At 35.3% G+C, this 17,397-nt stretch overlaps 4 protein-coding genes across 4 annotated transcripts in view; 2 read left to right on the top strand and 2 right to left on the bottom strand.

Moving 5' to 3' along the window:
• LOC143910247 (zinc finger MYM-type protein 1-like) overlaps window positions 1-17,397 on the top strand; it is a 396,863-nt gene that overhangs the window by 40,705 nt on the left and 338,761 nt on the right. The window lies entirely within an intron of this gene.
• Window positions 726-2,699, bottom strand: Cdk7 (Cyclin-dependent kinase 7). The gene is made up of 7 exons (XM_077429635.1): window positions 2,577-2,699; window positions 2,105-2,273; window positions 1,891-2,025; window positions 1,642-1,807; window positions 1,394-1,571; window positions 1,133-1,305; window positions 726-1,061 (listed from the first exon to the last, which is right to left on the bottom strand). Exons 1-7 carry the CDS (start codon window positions 2,634-2,636, stop codon window positions 920-922), a joined length of 1,023 nt encoding a protein of 340 aa, XP_077285761.1. The 5' UTR covers window positions 2,637-2,699; the 3' UTR covers window positions 726-919.
• On the top strand, window positions 4,028-8,464 carry ND-51 (NADH dehydrogenase (ubiquinone) 51 kDa subunit). Its single transcript, XM_077429632.1, has 8 exons — window positions 4,028-4,140; window positions 5,062-5,280; window positions 5,355-5,647; window positions 5,721-5,951; window positions 7,094-7,326; window positions 7,407-7,610; window positions 7,695-7,762; window positions 7,842-8,464. Exons 1-8 carry the CDS (start codon window positions 4,089-4,091, stop codon window positions 7,976-7,978), a joined length of 1,437 nt encoding a protein of 478 aa, XP_077285758.1. The 5' UTR covers window positions 4,028-4,088; the 3' UTR covers window positions 7,979-8,464.
• The window catches only part of LOC143910974 (tribbles homolog 2-like), a 61,255-nt gene continuing 52,302 nt past the window's right edge, over window positions 8,445-17,397 (bottom strand). Inside the window, exons 3-4 of the mRNA XM_077429636.1 lie at window positions 12,890-13,081; window positions 8,445-10,125 (exon numbers count right to left, since the gene is read on the bottom strand). Coding sequence (XP_077285762.1) covers window positions 9,882-10,125; window positions 12,890-13,081 — 436 coding nt within the window. The 3' untranslated portion in view covers window positions 8,445-9,881. The remainder of the gene's footprint in view (window positions 10,126-12,889; window positions 13,082-17,397) is intronic.

Raw genomic sequence — 17,397 nt, 5'->3', positions numbered from 1 at the left:
ACTTGCATTTAATGCAAGAATTTTCCAACCGTTTTTTGCTCCATTCATTGCTGTTCAGAATATAATCTCCCCCCCCCCCCCTTTTTTTTTCTACAATGCATTTCCTAACACAATTTCCATTTTGGAGCATAGGGTTTGATTAAAACTTCCCCAATTATATGTGGTTTTTTTCTACTTTGCTATCACTAGTGCTATAACATAGGAAGCTTCAATAATATTTTCATTTTTTTCTTTAAAATTCCCTTTTCAATCGAGCTCCATTTTTTTAGAACATTCCCAAGACGTTCAAAACAGCTTGTTTCCCTTGTCCTATTGTGGATAAACTTTACTAGTTTCGTGATAATTATTTCACAAATAACCAGAAGTAGAATTCTATGCAAATAACACATTGAGACTTTTCTTCGCCAATATTGTATTGTGGCTTTTGGCCCAAACACATCAATAGTCATGCTGCGCATTTTGCCAATATTTAAATTTATTTAATCTATTAGTGAAGTGAAAATGTGTGTATATGATGAAGTGTAAAAGCTTGTAATATGAATTTTTATGAAAAAAAAACAAATAACCAAAGTAATTCAGTAAGCCCCTAATATAATGAATTGACAGTATTAATAAATGAGAACTTTCAATCTATTTAAGCATGTATAACAAACATTTAAATATGTGCTTTGTAGGGGGGAATAGGGTAATAGTTAGGGTACTTATTAAATTACAAAGATTTTTCTAATGTGAAGTGCACAGTTTATAAAAATGGGCTTCAATAAATATGTAGCTAGAGAATATAATTGCCATTGCCAAAAAAGTTCATCAGTGATTGGTAAAAATATTGCAATACTCTCAATTTATTTCAATAATGCCAATACAAAAAATAAACATGTTAATTTACGATTATTAAATACATTCTGAAATATTACATATATTAAAATTGTATTTTCTTTGCTAATGTAGCACCTTCCATATTATCCAGTAACTTCCTTTTCAAGGATGGCTTTTCTTTATTGATTGGATTTATAGAAGATGGCAATGGTAGTTTATTTCCAATTGTTGGTGCCGGTTTATTACTGGAAATGAGTAAACAATGATTATATTAAAGTGTTACGTTTAATGTATGATTAAGTCCATTGATTAATACCTAAAGTATGGCATTTTTAATGCTTGCGTGCAGGTACATCTGTTCAAGGGGCAAAGACTTAACAAACTATTTAAAAGGTCTAAAAGATCATCAGGTGCTGCTGTGAATATATGCTTGAATGGTGTTGGGGTGAATTGCATAAACTGAATATAATCTGGCAGACCAGTCATACCCTGTAAATCAATCAAGTAATATAAAATATACATATTTACATACATATGTATATAAAATAAACTGTCGAATTTTGATATGTATACTAACTGGCCAGTTATCCTCATTTGGGGTACCCAACACTTGAAATATCCTCGTTAATTGATCAAGATCAGATTCGCCTGGCAGAAATGGCACACGTAATAATAATTCAGCTAATATACAACCAATGGCCCACATATCAACTCCTGTTCCGTATTGTCTACTTCCGAATAAAAGTTCTGGACATCTACGATACAAACATAATGTAGACGTATTAAGAACACAATTATTAAATAGAGATCATTATGATACTGTACCTGTACCAACGAGTGACAACTTGATGAGTATATATTCTGTATGGAGAACCGTACGATTTAGCCAAACCAAAATCACCAATTTTTAATACCCCTGCAGCATTTACTAGCAAATTGTTCGGTTTTAAATCTCTATGTAAAATCCAAGAGCTATGAAGATATTCTAAACCTGAAAAAAAATATATATATATATTAATTAAACTTAAGAGTGAGGTAAAGTTATTTCCAACTTAATTTAATTATTAATTCAACCTTGTAATGTCTGTATCACATAAGCTTTGACGTTAGCTGGCGTTAATACAATATTAGTGTCTTTGATTATTATTTCCAAATCTGTATCCATAAAATCAAATACTAGAGACACATTAGATTTTTGACCAAATACATCTAAAATGCAAGAAAATGAAATAAAATGATAAATTTGTCCTATAAAAATAAAATAGATTTAAAGGTAATATATAAAAACCCAAAAGTCCAATTATGTTTTCATGGTGAAGTTCCTGTAAGAGTTTGATCTCACGCAAGGCAGTTCTATTGATACCATCCTTTGCCTCCAACCGACTTCCTATTTTGATTTTTTTAACAGCTACTATGGTGTCAGTGTTGGTATCTCTGGCTTTATATACGGTAGCAAACTAAAATTTTAACATACAAATATGTACTTTGATTGATAGCAAGGGTACTGTTCTGTCATAAGAATTAAGGTTATGTACACAATTGTAAATTGCTATAACTGAAAAACGTTACTATTTTTATAATATGGTATATTCAATAGAATACATCATTTTATAAAAAAATACTGATACGTTGATGATAAAGAAAACGTGAAACAAATTTAAATGAACACAAATTTTGATTTAAACACGAATTTGTACTATATTTTCTAAAAACCTGAAATATAGAACATGTATTTAATTATTAACTAAGGATGGAATTACCTGGCCTTCACCGAGGAAGTCAACTTTTTCATATCGGCTACTGCCGTGCCGAACGGACATTTCAGAATTTGCTAACTGTCAAATCGTCAGGTGGCATTTACGGACATAACAACATAAAAATAGACCTTGTCTATAATTTGACATAATGTTATCAGATTCCCTCTTTTTCATTATTGGGCCATCCTCTCCGTCATTTGTGTAATATGTGTATACTTCTAAGTGTGGCTCTTTTATTTTAGCCATCCAAGTGATATTTGCTTTGCGTGTTTATAATGAGGGTTCAAACCGACAACTAGAGATTAGTCAAAAAAGAACAACAGGACTTTGTCTTATTCTTTCGACCTCCTATATTAAATAAATATGTTTGGTTACATAACTTTTTGGGTTAAGTGACTTTAATTTTTAAAATTACTTCACCATTAAAATAAAGAAATTTTAACATTTGCGATTGTTTAATAAGAATTCGTCAAGGAATATATTCGGTGTGCATATTAAATGGGTAAACGGACTACTAGTCATATGTAAATCAGTCACAGGACAACCGATCGCTCTAGATCAGTCACACGTGATCACCCGTCACACTAAAACTGGTCACACCCTAAAATCGGTCAACCAGATTTTTCGTGACCGATTTTAGGGTGTGACCAGTTTTAGTGTGACGGGTGATCACGTGTGACCGATCTAGAGCGACCGGTTGTCCTGTGACCGGTTCACATTTGACTAGTAATCACCGAACCATTAAATGAGTTTATAATTCGATGATTTTTCCGTACAGGATGTTTTCAAACACAAATTTTGCAGACAGATTTTTTTGTACACAGACAATTTTCCGAACATTGATTATTTTGGACACTGGTTTTTTCAAACATGATTTTTGTGAACACTGATTATTCCAGATTATTTGGGACAAGAAATATTTGCAATATTATATTTAAAAAAAGACAAAGTAAGCGTTTAGATAATTCAGCCTCCAAATTAATCAATTATTAACTGAATAGTTGGTTCGGTGATTATTGGTCACAAAGCCCTCACCCAAAAGTCACTAAAATCTCTATAATGGAAATCTCTATAAAATCTATATAACATGTGGCAGCCAAAAAGTCCATCATACTAACGATAATAATTAGCATACTAATGAGAACTCGAGTGCCAAATATTCTGTATTCGCGGCAATTCAATTTCATGGCAAAAATTGTCTTTTGGGCGATCGCAATCTGACTAATAATCCAATTATTGAATAGTCAGTATCCGCAAAAATCATCCAAGAAAAAATCACGTGTCCGATCGCAATGTGCTAAATAATCCGTTTACCGGAAAAATCAATGTACGGAAAATTCCCCTACGTGAAAATCTTTCTGCAAAGTTTGTGCCCAGAAACATCCTGTACGGAAAAATCCAAGCACCATTGTATAGTTTTTTTAGAATATGCAGCTGAAAAAACAGCTAAAATCGATTGAGTGTATGGCCGTATAAAGTTTTTGCAGACTGCTGTCTAGTCTAGTATCTGTCGAGATGGCCTCGACGTTGGCGCGGGTGCGCGCTCTGCCCCCCGCCCGTTCCTTCGGTGAGCCCCCATATATTTACTTTCCCTAAATCTTAAAATTTTATCTTAAAAGGCTACACCACTTCCCTTATTCCCCTTTTCTCTGTTCTGTAAATGCGCTGCAATTACATAACATATGATCTGACATTTCGCTGCTATGCTTATAGGTACCCTTATCCAAAAATTGATTTTTCTTTTCTAAGGTTCGGGGATTAAAAATTACCTAAGAACATAAGGCTTCTCTTAAAAATTGTTGGCTACTATATCACCCACTTTTTATCTCCTGGATCTATAACAAACTTTATATGAAAAATTTCACACAAGTTGTACAATCAAATTATTTCATAAATAAATTTTCGAATTTTTACATTTTGATTTATTATATTGTTTTTGTAAAACGACCCAAATTCTGTAGTGTGAACCTGGTGGGAAACAGTTGAAAAAAAATTATATGGAGATTTAACGATTTTGGGCTCTGACCCCTTTCAAAAACTATCTACGTTGTAAGTTTAGATAACATGTCATTTTTTTTTTGTTTTAAATTGAAAATTATAGATTTGCACAGCAAACAAAAAAAAATATCTTTATATATTGTACATACATATATCTAATATTTGAAGATGGAAAAATCATATGTATGCCGTTTAGATACCACCAAGTATTAATATATTCTTGAAAAGATATGAATGGTGATTTCACTTTCAATTTATTTATTGAAATTGAATACTTGGGGAAGTCAGCAAAGAAGATGGACCCAAGGAGTTTGGTAATACATAAGTTGTGCAAAAATACAAATATCAAATAAAATTAAAAACAGAAAACGAAAAGAAATCATAAATAACTCAATTACTTCGCTTTATATATACATATGTATGTCTACAAAATCATTAGTTCTTTTAATAACTTGTATTCCTGATTTATTAAAATCACTTATATAATTAGGGGCAGTTGTAGCAGCAGCATCAAAGAAACATGTGACTCCAACTGTCATTGCAGTGCGTCATAACCAAACCAAAACAACCTTCGGCAACTTGGCCGATGAGGACCGTGTATTCACAAACTTGTACGGTCGTCATGACTGGCGTCTCAAGGGTTCTATGCGTAGAGGAGATTGGCACAAAACCAAAGAAATTCTCCTGAAAGGCGCCGACTGGATCATAAGTACATAAATTACCCTTTTATTAGAAACATTTAGCGTTTTATATAATTTACTAATCACTATTGAAATGCTACAGATGAAATCAAAACATCCGGTCTTCGTGGAAGAGGTGGAGCTGGTTTCCCCTCTGGTATGAAATGGTCATTCATGAACAAACCCTCCGATGGACGCCCCAAATATCTGGTTGTCAACGCTGATGAAGGAGAACCTGGCACGTGCAAAGATCGTGAGATCATGCGACACGACCCTCATAAGTTGGTCGAGGGATGTCTCATTGCTGGAAAGGCTATGGGTGCTCAAGCCGCTTACATTTACATCCGTGGCGAATTTTACAACGAAGCTAGTAACATGCAAGTTGCAATCGCCGAAGTAAAATTATATTTTGTTTCATGGCAGTATCTAACTATTCCGTTTCAATTTAATAATGCGTTGTATATTATAGGCATATCAAGCTGGCCTAATCGGCAAGAATGCTTGCGGGTCCGGATACGACTTTGATGTGTTTATGCATCGTGGTGCTGGAGCTTATATTTGCGGTGAAGAAACTGCTCTTATTGAATCTATCGAGGGCAAGCAAGGAAAACCTCGTCTAAAGCCACCTTTCCCAGCTGACGTCGGTGTGTTTGGATGTCCAACGACTGTCACCAATGTTGAGACGGTTGCCGTTGCACCTGTATGGCTATTTTATCCATTATATATATATGTTACAGTGATTTCATACCAGCAATGAAATTATACTTTCACTGGCGTTTAAAATAATTCATACTCCGAATACTTCACATTTATTTCTGATACTTTTATTAATGTTGTATCTTCTTCTACAAAAAAATGTGTAGATTGTTCAACAAAAAAATTTCGATATCTTCAGTGTATAATTTTTTAATTACATCAGAAGGCAAATGTGATGATTTTGACCAACTTTTGTAGTTTGTTTAAATACAGCTTCATATGGGGACTGATTCCTGAATGGAATACTCAATTTTTTATATATTAGACAGTCCTCGGACCTTTTTTCCAATTAGTGCTGTTATGATCTAACATCCAAGTTGACAGCTTGTTTTCAATGTCCTGATTTTTTATTTTATTTTATATACATATGTACATCATATGTGCCATGACAGGAAATATGCCAAGGCGACGCATATGGTTAGATTAATTTTCGTACATTTTCTTGTGCCAAATCTGTATCCGGCAGACAGTATTGAGAGCTCATGCAAAGTTTGCCGTATTATAGGCAAGTCGAAACAATATTTCAAGTCTGAGTCCCGTCCATGATCTGATGTTCCGGAGCCAAGAGAACTTCTTTCTCCCAAGCCACCGTTTGCCCTCTACAAACGTTTGCACCGTTTTCAAACATAACAATACATTAAATACAATAGAGACATCTATGGACAGTCAACACATTTTAATACTTAAGATTCAACAAATTCGACATGCTAAAAATCGAACTTGCGAAAAATTGAGGGGGAGGATATCGATTTATTGGATCTGTCACAACAATTAAGCCAGAAAAATCGGAAAAATCTAACAGGGGATGGTAGATCTGTGTTCTTTTAATAGCCACAAGACCTCGCCAGCAGCGTATTTGGCCGGGACTTGAACCCACGACCTATCTACTGATATGCAATATCTCTATCAGGGCAGTGCGTTATGGCTTTTTGTGTGATATGCTTTCACCGATTGAGTTGGCGAAAGTATACTTCCACTAATGAAAGTATAATTTCACTGGGGAAAATACAGATTCACTGTAGCATATATAGTATGCATATATACACAAACCTAATTTTTAAATCATACTTATTAATTTTTATCTAGACGATTTGCCGTCGTGGTGGAGAATGGTTCGTCTCATTCGGACGTACTCGTAACTCTGGCACTAAGCTTTTCAACATTTCGGGACATGTGAATACTCCATGCACTGTGGAAGAAGAGATGAGTATTCCATTGAAAGAATTGATTGAACGACATGCTGGTGGAGTAACCGGAGGATGGGATAATCTGTTGGCTGTGATTCCAGGGGGCTCTTCAACTCCGCTTATTCCTAAAAAGTATTCTACTTTCTACGTTTTTGTTTTTTATGTATTTACATATTAATTCTAAATTATATTCAATATAATGCCATTCACAGTGTATGTGAAGATGTATTGATGGACTTTGACGGTCTCGTCGCTGCACAGACATCTCTCGGTACGGCCGCTGTGATTGTTATGAACGCTCAAACAGACATTGTGAAAGCCATAGCTCGTTTGATTATGTTTTACAAGCATGAGTCTTGCGGACAGTGCACTCCATGCCGGGAGGGTATTTCATGGATGAATAAAATAATATACAGGTACATAAAATTAGCGACGAAGAAAACGCTAGTCAAATACATGTACATATGTATATTTAATCATTTATTTGCGTTTTGTTTTAGAATGGTTGATGGAAATGCAACTACTGATGAAATCAATATGTTATGGGAAATATCTAAGCAAATTGAAGGTTTGTATTAATAATACATAAGTGTATTTTTTTCTTGATTTTATAGTTGGTTTTTATAAATTTTAATAATATTTTTCAGGACATACTATTTGTGCTTTGGGTGATGGTGCAGCCTGGCCCGTGCAAGGACTGATCCGTCACTTCAAACCAGAATTAGAAAGGAGGATGAAAGTGTTTGCAGAACAACAAGAGCAAAAGAGCAGCGTCGGAAATTAATGAACCTCTTAATTTATTTGTACTGTAATAGTAAATTATCAAGTGGTGATATATCTGTTTTGCAGTTTAAAAATTTAAAAAATTATATTAAATATATTGTACCACACTAGTTATTGCATGGTTTTATTTTTAAACATTTATTTAATATAGTACATATGTATATTACAATTTGATCTGATCCTGTAGTGCAGGAATAAGGTGTTACATACATAGAGTTGGGAATATATAAAAAAGCGAATTAGATTTAAATATGTTTATTTTCGTGGCTTCCATTTTTAACAGCATGACAAGGAAAATTATGCTATGTACAAACTTACGATAGAGTAGCTCTTCTAATTTCACTATACAATAATAACAGTTAGGACAAAAATCAACCTGTTGCAGCCAATTTTAACACTGGTTTATAATTAACATAATTGAATGCAAATAAATAATGTTCACTTTACTTTTACTCAGCTCGATAATACTTAAATCGAATACAGAACTAAAATAAAATAAAAAAAAAAACACCACAGTCATTACCTAAAAATTGCATTCATCTTGACTTTATCATGACTATTTTTTATGCATCAAAAAAATGGCAAAATATAAATACATATTATCCAAAAAAAAACTTACAACAAGGAAAATCATTCGGTGGAGATCAAGATATACACATTAAATTATATAAATATACAAAAGGTACACTTTGTAAATTTGCGATTTCCTGATCCGTAAAAGCATTATTTATAGCTCGTAATATTTTTTAATATAATATAAATAACTTAACAATTTTCAAATAACATTTGGAACTCCGACCTATGACTCTGCAACGAGACTTTCGCTCTATATAAAGATACACAATATTAACTTCGGAAATATGTTACATTTTCCATGATCACAAATAAAGTGAACGTGAAATCAGTCTCACTAAGTTGAATAAATACGTGTCCCTCTGTCTAAAACCTAAACCTAAACAATATTTACACATATTATTCTTTCACTCTTAACAATAACAAAATCACAAAACATGGTTATTTAACGCGCATTTCCGCCGTGAAATGCTGTGGAACAATGATAAAAATATTAGATCATATATACATATATATTTTGTATGTATCCTAATTTATTTGGCCAATTTTTCGTGTTACTCACATTTACAATTCCAATCAATATGATCATTTGAATCAACTAAGGTCGGCAACCCCAGCTTTGGAACTTGATTTATGCACAATAACTTGATTCTCTAAAAGATTTACTGATATATACATACATATAAAACGATAAATTTTCGTGAAAAATCTGATTCATTTGTAAATACATAATACATACATATAATATAAGACTAGCATGCCCACGTGTGGACATATTAAATCCCAGTTTTTATTTATATAAAATATGTAAATTATCCTATGTGAAGATCATCGATTTTATTATTAAATTCAAATGTATTTAACTACATCAAGTATAAACTGTTTCGATTTGATGTTATTTTTGATTATGATGACAAGATTTTTCATAAAATCACTACACGATATAAAAATTTCCACATTGGTTCACATCAACATAAATGAATCTTTATATTACAATATAAAACAATAAGATTTTTTTGAATAGTAACAATTTTCAAAATATATATTTTTTGGAAATATTTTTTATTTATTTTGTTAAATAAATATTAATATAATGTAGAAAAATGTACGTATATCATTCTACAGATCCGATCGAAGGACATAATAGAATCTATATAAAAATTATAACATCTACGTTTAATGACTTTTTTTATTAGTGTTGGATGAGAAATTAAAGTTTAGTAACTACATCCTGGGAAGGACTCCTCGCGATGTAGGGGAAATCGCATCCAATAAATATACTTTCTATAACGTTTGTATCAAATAGTATGTGGCACGATAGTAAGGATAATTCAGAGGTGTAGATCCGGTACACATTGGTCCGTGGAACGAGGAGCTGGCGGATCTGGTCTCTCTCCAGCCGTCAGCCAAGGATGTCTGAGGACTTCAGCAGCGGCCAACCTTTCCGAGGGTTCCCGCCGCAGTAGCGATCTAATCAAACACTTGGCTCGGGACGACAAACACTCAGGGACGACAAAGTATCCACGCGATATTTTCGCAAACAACGACACGTGCTCTGAATCATTGAACGGATATCTGAAACAAGACAAACAAAACCGTTAAAATCATATAAAATGCTTTTTTTTTTTAAATACAAACTATATATATATTATACATATGTATATCTAAGAAAGGTAAAAGACCCTCATAATTAATCTGGCAGTGAGGAAGTGCACCTAAACGAATTAATGCACCCCTTAAAGAACAGGTGAATCGAACGAACCCTTTGCTCAAGTTCAACCCTAAAAAATGTGGGTAGGTCTAGTGATTTGCAGGTTCTACCTGACCCAAGACGCAAAAGGGGAGATACGGCGTTTTATAGAATGGTTTTAAAAACTCTTGGGTGTGTAGAGCGGCAGGTGAAACGCTTCCTTTTTTTGTTCCTTCCTACCCGTATGCGCCAAAATGATTTTTTACCCTTCGGTCAGGCCGAGGTATAATGATCGGAGGTTCGTAACGTCTTCGCCACATGGTGTGCACCACACGAGCAGCAGGTGCGAATATCAAAACGAAAACACCCCGAGGGGAAAGGGTAAGACGACGAGGATCGAATCGAAGGAAGGACGACCCAAGATTTTTAAACGGGCACGTCTTTCGAAATCGTCATCGCCACAGCCCGCATGCCCTTTCGAGCGTAACGAACCTAGCAGGTGAACTTATTGATAGGTGCGTGCACCTTCCTCTTTGTAATTTATAATGATTTCTTTTTTCGTTGATGATAAGGATCTGGCAGCTAGTAGGGTGCGGGCAGGCGGGGGGAGGGAAGGACCGGATCTTCCAAAAACAAAAAGGAACACGGACAGGCAGGTGCAGGAAGACCTGTTCCGACCGGACCTAATAACGAATGCCGGTCCAATAAAATTCGATTGCAAACAAACGTTCAAATCGACTTCGGCATACTAATTACCTCGGCAAGGTCGAAAAACGTTTATTATAAAATATGAATACATATTGAGTGTGTGTGTGTGTGATATTTTGTATGGCACATTGAAGAATTGCGAGCGATATCCGGTCTCAGTGTAAAATGCACCGGAAGCAGGATACTCTGCAATGCCGACCCAGAATAATGCCCTTCCTGATTGCATTGCCGCACCGTTCAAAACCAAACAAAGGTACAACAGGTATGCAGACGCAAATAATAGAAATACGTCATATTGAAAACTGACCGTTGCTAAAATATTTCCAAACATAAATATATGTATGTACAATAGAACCCAAATGGAAACGCTTTTCATCATTAGAGAATACATCATTGACACTTGTGAAAAAAAAAATCTGCGGCGCATTGTCTGCTTGAAATAATATTAAGCTGCTTTACACGTGCAAGTGCGCTCGGATGAGTTGAGTATATCAACTTCTCAATCGTTAAGTATTGGACTAACTGGAAGAGGATTAACCAAGCCATTCAAAGAAGTGAATAAGGTTTCGTTTTATTTCAGTAAATTTAATGTGTTTTTATATAAAATTGGACGAGATGTTTATATGTGGCGAGTGCATCGACAAATATGAAGATTTCAAAAAAAACAAATTTTGATATTAATATATAGTTATATAGTTATAGTGTACACAAAAGAGCAAATTGACAAATGAACTATGTACATACATAATAGTTTGTTCATGCACAAACTATCAATCGTTTGTGACTTCCTCTATGTATGATATCTGGGTTGCAATATATTTAATATTAGCGGAAACGAGAATTATAGCAATTTTGATATAATGGCATTTTTAATTTGACATCTCAAAGATTATGTCCGATAAAAGTTTCATGCGACACCTGGTGAGTTGAAAGCTATCTGAAAATAGCTTTCGACTATTAGCACTTAAACTAAAACCAATAGATTGTGTATGAACACTTGGACTGTAACATATCTTCTTGCAAGCTATGTAGTAGGTACTAGCAACGTGTAAACGCGACTAAATTTATTCAGGGTCTACCTCTGAGAGCAAGCTTTTGAAACGTCGATTGCAAAAACACCGACTTGCAGTTTTTCTTAAAATTTGCCAGAAGAAAGGCGTAAAACTTACAAAAATGTTGATTAAACATGAGGTTTTATGTACTATGAAATTTACACCAATTGTGCATTGATTCCGATCAACTTGTTTATATCTAAAAAGTTGGCGTTAACGTTTTGCATGGTCAACCATCTACAATCAACTTTTTAGTTAGATCCCAACCATTCAAAGAATTGAAAATCGGTTGTTCACCTCTATGTATGTATATGTATAGTAGGACGTAATACAATATGACAGGTGCTTTCACAGGTCGATTACTAAATTAGCGACTCGCTTACTAAATTAGCATATTCGATTAAATTCTTTATTACAGAGCGAGTAAGATGAGGACTACTCTTTTTTTCAAACTCATAAAAAGCCATCACCTGTAAGAGCGAAATGTAACATCTGTCTATCTAATCTAAGAATATATGTACATATAAAAGTTTGTTCAACTGTTTCAATAAAGGGTTAAACTTATGCGCGTACATAAATCAATCAATCAACATTTGAAACGAACGTGACCGAGATTGACCCGAGACGATAAGACCAACGTGCGTTAAGAAAAATTGCAAAATTAAACAAACTCTATTTAGTGTGTGTTCGGATTGTTTCTCAATGAAATTTTTTTGACTGATTCGACTGCGGGTAGTTTTCCTGGTCGGCAAAGTGCCCAACGAATAAATATCAAGAGCGCACACGTCTCCGAAGCATGCGTTGAGCAACGTTCAGCATAACCCAACGATGACGAAAATAATTAAAAATAAATAATGAAAAAAATAAGAAAACAATCAATTCGACTCACCTCCCAACAAGCATCGTATATAAAATTACACCTAAGGACCACATATCGGCAGCTTTTCCCGAGTACGTGCGATGCGCTCGAAGAATTTCTGGCGACACGTAAGCAGGACACCCTCTCTTATCTTGCAAGAGGTCATCGTCTGAATCATCCAACACTACGGCGTCTTCTAAAGATTCTAATTTAAGTTCCGATCTGAAACAAAAACATAAAAAAAGTCAATACAAATATGTAAAACCGCGGCTAATTAAGGTCACGGAGGTGTGGGCGAGAATGTGCAATATTAGATTGAATGATATTTCGTGTATAAGTAAGTACATGTGCAATCGATAAATTGAATGGTAAACCGAACGCATTGTTCGCAAATTTTTGTAACCTCGACTTCTAATGGTTTGCCTACACGGTGCGATTGTTTAGCGAAACCAGTTAATTGCATTGGAGCAGTGCCGTATTGTTCCAGTTAGATTTGCACAGTCCTACATAGTGTGGGCGATGCATCAGATCTACCCAAAAGAACCAACATCTCTTTGACATCGGCAACTTTTATTTTTTTATTTACACCAGGAGGCATGACCGAATTCGGTACAGTTGTTGGGTGTTGGCGATGGGTCTCGGAGGATTGCGTCAATTCGGGCGCAGCTTCCGACGATCGGCTCTCTTTTCTCCGAGACAGCACTCCGAATGGCATTATTAGCAAATAGTATAATGGTCGCGTATTCGCAATAGCATTCCGGTGGGTTTCGCCGAGAGCGCCGGCCGCTTAAAATTTCGCAAGAGAGCAGGTGGGTGTGTCGCCTGGGATTGCGACCGACCGATATCGAAACAGTTTTCAGGCCGCTCCTTTTTAACTAAATCGACGGATGTGTAACGTATTAAATAGCCGTCGGCACCGATAGGGTTAAAAGTCTGTGCCATTATGTATACATTGGCCGGCGTACACGTGTTCGACTCTGTAGAAGGCGAAGGAGATCGGCATTGTTCCCACTGAAGATGCACATTCGTGTGATGATTCATCACTCAACTCGATTCGGCTCTGCTTCTGAGAAGTGGCTTCTTCACTTTTCGATAAACTGACTGTCATGATGAAGTTTCTAGTATGGGGATGCGATGTGTTTTGAAAGAATCATTGTTCCCATGACGGATGAGGATCGTGAGCCCTCTGGAATGAGACGACGGTACAATCTCATTCCACTTGCTTCAGCATTCCACATACATTTAATTGCATTTCCTAATACAGATAGCGAACCACTTCAGATTCGAAGAATTAAAGAACAAACCTCAGACAATAGCAGCACACAGAATATATCAATCGAGTTGATGCATCGCACTCTCAGAAAGTCTAAGGAAAGGATTTTTCCTGTCCAACTGGTATAATCAATCTATAAAAGGTTCCAAAGAAAGCAGGTTCCAGTAGTAGCACACGATATGTAAGAACCTGACCCAAATTTGGATGAAAGGAATCTCTACTTTCATCATTGGACTTATATATTTCTTTAGTAGCCAGAATCTTCCAGATCTGCATGATGTCATCAGACTGTTGCGTCTGGAGTCATCCCACGCTTTCTTTTCTAGTCCCAGTCTCTAATATAAAACGTGTTAAACCAATTCTAATTCATTTCTATAGCCAAATTGTTGATAAGCCACAATTCCTATGTTGGAGAACTTGATGTTGTGCAAATGTATGGTATGTACATATATAATTAATATGTCCTATTAAATATTCCGATACATCGAAGTTCAATCATATGAATATTTCTTTACCGACACGAGGTCACCTCTATGTGCAACAATAAATAAATAACAAAAAAGTGAATATGCACTTTGAGACGGAACGTCTCTCAAAGCAACAAAAGTCAAATTGAAGACGATAGATTCGAACGTTTGAATCACGATATTTATCAATCACGACTTCAATGTCTCACTAACAAGTTATATCGCAGTCCAGAATACAACAAACAACAATGTCATTAATCAATTGGACGCAGCTATGCTTATTGGAACCAACTTAATTAAACAACAGTATGTTTATAGGTCTATTTACATTAATCCAACGGCAAAAGCCCGGCACAGAAGTGCACGGAAAAGACTACTTATATTCATACTGTACAGCAGCGCGCGTTTCGGCACGTTCAGACTAGTTTTGGCCGAGTGCAAGGCAAAATCGGCTTACATATACAATATTGCTTGCATCGTATCGATATTGTCACAATATGACGTTTCCAAAAATATTAATATGCACATGCGCACTTCAATAGTACGCGCACACTCGCCACTATGACGTCACTTCATGATTGAATATTTCCAAAGAAAACCGGATCTGCTAGATACGTTTCGATGACATGTACTGCTGAATAATATGAATAAATATTGTCGGTTTATGCTGTTACATCTATGTACATCACGTACATATGAATGTACTAAAGAATATTTTTCGTACTGCTATTTACGTCTGTGCTGTTTTAATATAAACAGAACTTACACATATCGTTGCTGCCCAATTTAAACTTGCATTTTATTTACAAAAAAAAAATAGTTCCATCATGCAAAAGTAAATACCGTTTTTATTGATTTCTTCGAAAAATAAAATGATACCCACATATGAATACAAAAATAATGAAACACATTTTCCTCGTTTGCAGGATATTATATTATTGGGTTAAGCACAATCGGTGTTTGGAAACAATAAACAGCAAACTGCACATTCCGATTGATAAAACGTACGTAATACACCTGCAAAGCGAAGTTTTGCAAACGGCCGCGTGTAATATTACATTTGCGATATGTACGATGCACCTGTCGCAAGTATCATTACGTCAAAATAATTTAATCCTCGCTGCCTTGTTAAAAATATACATATAGTATATTTGGATCAAATACAAAAAAAAAACAACGAATGACGCAATGATGAATTGTATCATTCAAAGCGATCGCTCAATCTTATAGCCTATTGCATTATTGAAATTACCCATACACTTGGAACGAAAGTTCATTGTATAATTATGTAAATCGTCCATTCAAGTATAATTGAAAGGTGACAGTCATTCAAGGTTGCGAAACAACATACAACCTGTGGAGGAGACTATTACAATCGAGAGCACACAACACACACACATTTTGGATAGTGTCAATCGATACAGCAACAAAGCGATCTGTTCGAATTTGTCGTTGCGAAACCGGGCTATCCAGTTTCCGAATGCGTACATCATGCATATGATCCAAGTGGGATGCGGAAATGCCACGGGGATGATGCATCATCATCGCCGGGTTCAACGTTGGCATTTCCTGTCCGTCGACAGGACGAACCAAGACACGAATTCACATTACGGTATTTTCGAATCCTTGAGCAACGCTTAGAATGACTTGCGCTCGTTGTGCAATCCTCGGATGAATGACATTCGGAGGAAAAAAATCGTATAAATGTGCGTACGTAGAGATCGTTAGCATTGTGTCGTATTGGGTAATTCGGTAATAAGCTAAGAACATACTCTTGCATTTATATTCGAATGGACCGAGAGCTTTTGTTCGGCTCTCGTGATGCAACTGAACCCTTTTTAAAGCGGGCTGATTTCATCACTGCACTTGCATACTCTCTTGAGTTAATTGAATCTAAAGAAATGGACAGGGTCATATTTTGTCTGTATAAGTTGGGTCTATCTATTATGAATGCACATGTAAATATGTACAAAATTTATAGTAAATTGCTAATGAATATATAACAAAAGTAACAACTAAAATTATTACTACATATAATATAACATAATTAAAACTATAATTACTAATCATAACATATTATTTAATGTCAAACACTGCATTTATTAAACTTATATAATTACATTATTTTCCACAGAGGTATCCATTAACACCCTTCAAGAAAGCACCAATGTGATTAGGACTTTTAATGCTCTCCGGAAGGGCATTATAGTTTTGTACACCTCTGTGGAAAACACCTCCTGCAGTGAATGAGTTGGAATATGAATATGAATGAATGGAATTCAGTATAGTTCTATGTATATTCCAAATTGAAAGTGCTCCATTTTAAGTATGGGAAATAAGTCAAAACAGTCATCCCGATGGTTTTATGTTATTGCAGCAACCAAAGAAGGATGTGCCTTCGAAATTATCTGCAACTAAACTAAATCAACATACCCATGAGGCAACTGGCAGCCTGATGATCTTGTAACATGAATGTTGACAAGACACCGGGTGATATAAACCTTCACCGTTCACACACATCATTGAGCACACTTCAGCTGTAATGATGACACTTTGGGATAATTTTCAGGTGCTATCGTCACCGGTGAGCAACATCAACACGCAATCTCCTCTGCACACATAATTTGCCTGTTGCTGCACATACACACACTAAAAGTTTAACAATAAACCGTGGTGCAACGACTATTATCTCCTTAAACGTATTGCTTCATTTGCTCGTCACTCGACGCAACCAAGAGCCGCTGATGATTTCTTCGCTGCTTCGTACGAACCCTTGCATCAACCAGCAAAGTTTCATA

Source organism: Arctopsyche grandis, chromosome 4, assembly GCF_051622035.1.
Source record: "Arctopsyche grandis isolate Sample6627 chromosome 4, ASM5162203v2, whole genome shotgun sequence".
NCBI lineage: Eukaryota > Metazoa > Arthropoda > Insecta > Trichoptera > Hydropsychidae > Arctopsyche > Arctopsyche grandis.
This window is presented reverse-complemented; position numbering and strand designations above follow the sequence as displayed.

Excerpts from the sequence above, each read along its gene's own strand:
- Cdk7 (XM_077429635.1), bottom strand. The coding sequence starts at position 2,636 with ATGTCCGTTCGGCACGGCAGTAGCCGATATGAAAAAGTTGACTTCCTC. Across the intron at positions 2,026-2,104 it reads AAACATAATTGGACTTTTGG|ATGTATTTGGTCAAAAATCT; the intron begins GTTTTTATATAT and ends CTTGCATTTTAG. Across the intron at positions 1,062-1,132 it reads TTAAAAATGCCATACTTTAG|TAATAAACCGGCACCAACAA; the intron begins GTATTAATCAAT and ends ACTCATTTCCAG.
- ND-51 (XM_077429632.1), top strand. The coding sequence starts at position 4,089 with ATGGCCTCGACGTTGGCGCGGGTGCGCGCTCTGCCCCCCGCCCGTTCC. Across the intron at positions 5,281-5,354 it reads AGGCGCCGACTGGATCATAA|ATGAAATCAAAACATCCGGT; the intron begins GTACATAAATTA and ends GAAATGCTACAG. Across the intron at positions 7,763-7,841 it reads AATATCTAAGCAAATTGAAG|GACATACTATTTGTGCTTTG; the intron begins GTTTGTATTAAT and ends AATATTTTTCAG.